Consider the following 5811-nt stretch of genomic DNA (forward strand, 5'->3'; position numbering starts at 1 on the left):
TCAAAGTGTGTTATTTTGCCAATACCTTTTTAAATTGTGTTCTTCTACCACAACTCTTAATTTACTATGCTAATCTTTAAAAAAAAATGACTTTGACTGATATATTATTGCTTTTTATTTTTTTTTAAATAGAGGCTAACAAGCTCACACCTAATACGCAAATACCATTCATATGAATTTGAAAAGATCGTTGTATATTCATATAATAAACTAAATGTCTATTTGGTTTTACATTCTCTACTCTCTTTTTAGGTGCATTTCAAAAATACATTTGCCTAGAAAAAAATATTAAAATAGTCTAGAAAATTCCTATAAAAAACTTTGCAAATCCTTATCTAGTTATGATAAACACATACTTGATTGTTTAGAATCATTCATGAAAATTATTATATAAATAATAATTTTATAAAATTTTAATTAGAGTCTATTTTTAATTGATAAGTTAAACATCCAGTCTAAAAAAAGAGCTTGTAGAAAGGAAGAACCTTGCAAAGTCCGAAAGATTCTAATCCAAATCAAAGCATAGGACTCATATCATGTTGGAGTCCTGATATTCTAAAGGATGAACTATGAAGAGAGCACGGAATAAACAAATAATTAAATACAGGAGAAAATCAATACAAGCTATACGAAAATAAGGGTTTCATTTACAAGTTTTTATGGAATTTCTGAAAATTTTGCTAAAAAATTTTCAATTGTTATAGCAGTTGAGGGTCAAAGTTGACCCAAGAAACCCTGTGCTGATATTTTCAAACCTCAGTCAGCTATATAATTAGCTAAAGCACCCGATCACTTTACTTCAGAAATCTCTGATATGGTGTTTACAATAGCTCACATCAGATGTTCACGACAACTCAAACAAGAGAATTTCAACTTGCAAATTGATTTGAAACTCTATTGCAAATTAAATAAAAAAGGGAAGCAACAGAACTGAAGCCATAAAGTTATCATAGATCCCAGCCAGATGAATAATGAGTGCAACCAGTATATATCAAGTGCAAGCAATGGCATAAATTATACTAAACTTCTTCAAAAGGAACCCATCAAAAGCCAAAGCTATGAAGCCTATGACAACCCACAGAGAGGTTGCCAGCTATCCTTTATCGAGAAAAGTGACTAAAGTTATAATAGTGTGGGAGAAAAAATTGCAGCCCTTTTCTTCCCCATAAAAGATAAAAGATTTTCACAATCTTAAACGAAAGATTCCACTGGAAACGGTTAAATATTCAGGATTTTAGGCTATAGCATAAATGCGTATACAGAAAGGAGAATATTGCAGTAGTAATTGCACCTCTAAGAAGCTCAGGTGGATGGGGAAATCTAGAATTGTTTATAACCCAACTAAGTATCCATTAAGTAAAACTTAAAAGATGGAAAAATTGAATTATTCAAAGATAAAAAAAAGGTATAAAAAAGAACTTGATCGATAAAGAAAATCACTTGACAGAGACAAAATGTGAAGACAGGTAAAATAATCACCACGTTGAAGGGAAGTGATGGAGCAAATTATCTAGAAACATAAATAGCGGCAGGACAAGAAATAATAACCCATATTACACTCCATCAGAAATATGAAATAATAACCCATATTACACTCCATCAGAAATATGAAATAATAACCCAGATTACACTACAGAGATATAACAAAGGATCTCCAACAAACTTTTTGTTTTTTGGGAGTGGGGGGTTCAATGAATTGAAGATCACCTTATTGTCTTGAGGAGAAAAATGCTTCACAGAATGCTGGATCACATGATGACCATTGGAATCCTTTATCAATGCAATAGCACCTTGGTTTAGAGCTGATACAACTAAAGAAACTTGCAGAGGGTTTGTAATACAATTCAACAACTTCTGTACAGCCCGAGTTCTATTGACAAAAAGAATAAATAAATCAATTCAACAGTCAATATAGTAAGAAGAAACAAACTTAGCCGCTGTATGTCAGTTTCTTTAAGCGAAAACAGAAAAAACAAAAAACACATACCACATTCTCAATTTGCATAGAAAATAGGAATGAATAAAATAACAGCCGAATGTATGTCCATACCCATGCACATCAAGACAAATTCTCACAAGTTGAAAATCCGTTCGAGTAAGCATTCGCAAAACCCGAGTCCTCTGTTCCTCACTAATCACCTCTATAAGCTTTTGTACAACATAATTCCCAAATGGGTCCGCTATCAACCCCCCAACATAGTCGATCACTTCGTAAAACAACATATCAATTTGTTCTCTTGTTGCACTCTCAATAAGCCTTTGTAAGAACTTACATCCGTGTTGATCCTTAGCCAATGCCACGATCTTGCCACTCAAATCCTCCCAGGACACGTAATCTTGTAACCAAGGTGGCCTCCTCCCATAATTCTGGCTTTTAGACACCAAAACATTATTCATCGACCCATAATGCGATTCTCTTTGCATTAATCCTCTCCGGTTGTTAAGGTTTGGATTTTGATACGCACCACCATAAACGAAAGTGTTACTCCTCAAATCAGAATTAGAACCAGCCATCATTGGATTGTGAACAAAATCTTGAACCCTCGTAGCCCCGAAAGCATTTATCTCATTGTTTTGGGTTGGCAAAAAACCAACCAGGCCGCGAGAGGCAAGACCATCCAAAATTTTAAAATCTACAACGGACCCATTAAAGATATTGTCATGAGAACCTGAATATAAAGTTTGATTATCATGAGATACATTGAGTCTTAAGAAGACAGATTCAAGAGTTTCTAGGTAGGGGTTTTGAGTAGAAGTTTCAGGGCTCGCAAGGCTTTGATCGATTAAACGGGAAAAGGGAGTCTCAGGGGAAAACGGCGCCGTTCCAGCAAGAAATCTGCGGCGCTGCTGCTGCTGGTGGTGGTGGTAAGGGTCCATAATTCAGGATGAAAAGATAAAAGAAGCGAGAAAGAGGCAGATAAGGGTTGGGAGGGTTATGGGTTAAATACAAGTTTTGAGAGGAAAATTGGTGATTTGATCGGAGAAGAAGATTGTTATGGAGACATTTTACTGGTGTTAGTAGAGTTTGTATGCAAAGGGAAATATTGTTGACTGGAAGAGTTATAGATGGAGAGTGAGACTGCAAGGGTGTGAGAGGCAATTTTGCATGCTTTTTTTGGTAAGTATTCATGCAAGGAAGGAAGGAAACCTTCAAGTGTTGGCGTCCTCTTTTCTTTTCTCTTCCCTTGCCCTTTTCTTTTGTTTACGCGGCGTATGCGTTTCTTCTGCTTGTTGTGGGTGTCCAAATAGGTTAACAAAGCAGCAATTTTTTCTTACTCGTTCTTTTGCCCCCGCATGTGTATCCCGTGTCCTTATTAATATTATTATTATTATTATTATTATTATTAAGGTTGTTTCTGGCCTCCTGTTTATCTGGGACCCATCGTTGAGGTTACGGGAGCTCAGGATTTGGGCAGTTAGAGCAACTCGGAGAAGGTAAATGGATAGTTAAAAATAAAAAATTAATATTTTGATTTTTTTTATTTATTTTGTACATTTTAAAAGAGAAGTTAAACAAAATACTAAAATGTCTTTTCTCTTCCACAAATGTTATTTCTACATATCTTTTCAAAGAGCCAAAACTAATAAAGTGGGACCACTAAAAAAATAGACCAATTAAATATAGACATGTGGAAAAAAATAACATTAAACATATTAAGAAATAATAAAATACTTGTTTTTTTTACTCTAATATAAATAGCTCTTTAAATGGCTTTTTTTCATTGGAATAGATATGGTAAAATAAGCTATATTTATACTATTCATAATGTTATTTTATCAATTTAGCTTTTCAAAATAGCATTTTAGATTGGAGATGCTTTTAGTATTCAAAATAAAAAAGAAAAGCGAATTAACACGGCAACAACAAATAATTTTATTTATGTCACAGTTTAAAGAGGTGATATTTAATTAAATATGATGTTTATAAATTGGGATAACAATTATAATTTTATTATGATTCTGAAAACATTAAAAAATTATAATTAATAGTGTAATTTATGATCACTACATTAATTAAATTATGGATTGACTTTGAAAAACAAAAACAAACTAATATATGAAAAATAATTTCATAAGATTTTGACTAAAATTTATTCTTGAGTCTAGAAGTTAGAAAATGATATATATTTTAACTCATAAAATATATTTTGAAATTTTTTTTTAATAAAATTATAGTTTTTATATAAACCAATCAATAAATTTATACAATTTCCTTGTTCGATTTATACAATTATCTTAATTGACTAACCAGTTGAGTTAAAAGATATGTAGTGAGGGTTCTGCCATATCTAAATCTAATAAAAAAATAAATGAACTTATTATTTATTTTTAATATAATATTTAATTTAGTTAATAATTTTAGTGAGTTAAAAATTTTATATTTTTAACAAGATTGGGAAAGTGTTTTTTCTATGTAAGAATTATATTTAAAAAAAAATTTCATTTAAAAAAACCTATAAAAATCCATAATAACCAAACTCAACAAATTTTTACCAAACTCAACAAAATCTCATATTTCATAATTATAAGTAGCCCACAAGTGCAAATAAGAAAACATATATACATGACAAATAAATTTCAATTATTTAAATAATGCAATATTCAAGTAATTGAAATTCCAAAATTTATAAATACAACTTATCTATCTATCTATATCTACAATATCTATTGGATGATCCAGGCTTATTAATAGTATGATTGGATCTAAGTTTTTATACTTGCTCAAATGACCTTATTCTCTACCATGATATCACCACGAGTTAATATTTTTTTAAAGGTTTCAAATTCAATGCAACAAACATTTAACAATTGGGATTCATAGATGTAACTTTTTTTTTTATCAATATTGCAAAGCACAAATATAGTCTTTTAACCCTCCTATAGCATAAAGTCAACCTAATATTTATAAAACATTAATTTTAAATTAAAAGATCAATATATAAAAATCAATGTTTAACATATATTAATTATAATATATTAGATTATTTATGATATTTTGAAGCTACTAGACATGCTAAGGAACATACTTGGAATCCAAACTAATGACTAGATGTGTAATATTCATGTACCAAATCAAATACTACTCATTTGTAATCACAAGATGCATATTTTTAAATATCTCATTTTTTCATGCATCCCACTGTAATATATAAACTTCAATGCAACTTAACCAATTATAATCATCAGTTTTACCCTAACTAGTTATAATGTACAAAGCTTCACTCATATTGATATCATTTGGAATATGTTGTCTGTTGTTGAATTGACACGTTACCTGATATTGAAAATGTTACTTAACAATATCAACAAGATCATTGATATTTATGTATCCATCCTGATAATGCAAATAGATAGATAAACCATTGATTTTTCATTATCTTTAAAATAGAAATTTCTTAAATACTAAACAAACACAATTCGGTGGAGTCAAGTTTTTTTATTTAACAAATGACTTAAACAATACTTGAATAGCATACTGTCTATCTAGCTTGCTACCATAAAATGCCAACTCATGTTACCTGTTGTCATAACTTAATTTTTTACTCCAATTATTTTATCTAAATATTTTCAAAATACAAAAACTCAAAAAATATATGTTCTTGATATATTTGCATCATTTTCAGGATCATTTCAAAAAAAATCAAAATTTAAAAAAAAAATTCAATGTATTTAGCAATTAACACACATATTTGAAAATCATTGATTAATTCTTGGTATTAAATCGACATTGAAGTTGCCTTTTTTAAAATATCAAAATACAAAAAAAAAATTAAAAATAAAACTATATAGACAAAGGAACCAAAAGTGTAG

General features: G+C 29.9%; 1 protein-coding gene across 1 annotated transcript; it reads right to left on the reverse strand.

Moving 5' to 3' along the window:
- Positions 1-1599: 1599 nt before the first annotated feature.
- On the reverse strand, positions 1600-2953 carry LOC105120840 (pumilio homology domain family member 4-like). The gene is made up of 2 exons (XM_011019223.1): positions 2051-2953; positions 1600-1870 (listed from the first exon to the last, which is right to left on the reverse strand). Exons 1-2 carry the CDS (start codon positions 2875-2877, stop codon positions 1600-1602), a joined length of 1098 nt encoding a protein of 365 aa, XP_011017525.1. The 5' UTR covers positions 2878-2953.
- Positions 2954-5811: the final 2858 nt, after the last annotated feature.

The sequence above is a fragment of the Populus euphratica genome, unplaced genomic scaffold (genome assembly GCF_000495115.2).
Source record: "Populus euphratica unplaced genomic scaffold, PopEup_1.0 scaffold6.1, whole genome shotgun sequence".
Lineage (NCBI taxonomy): Eukaryota > Viridiplantae > Streptophyta > Magnoliopsida > Malpighiales > Salicaceae > Populus > Populus euphratica.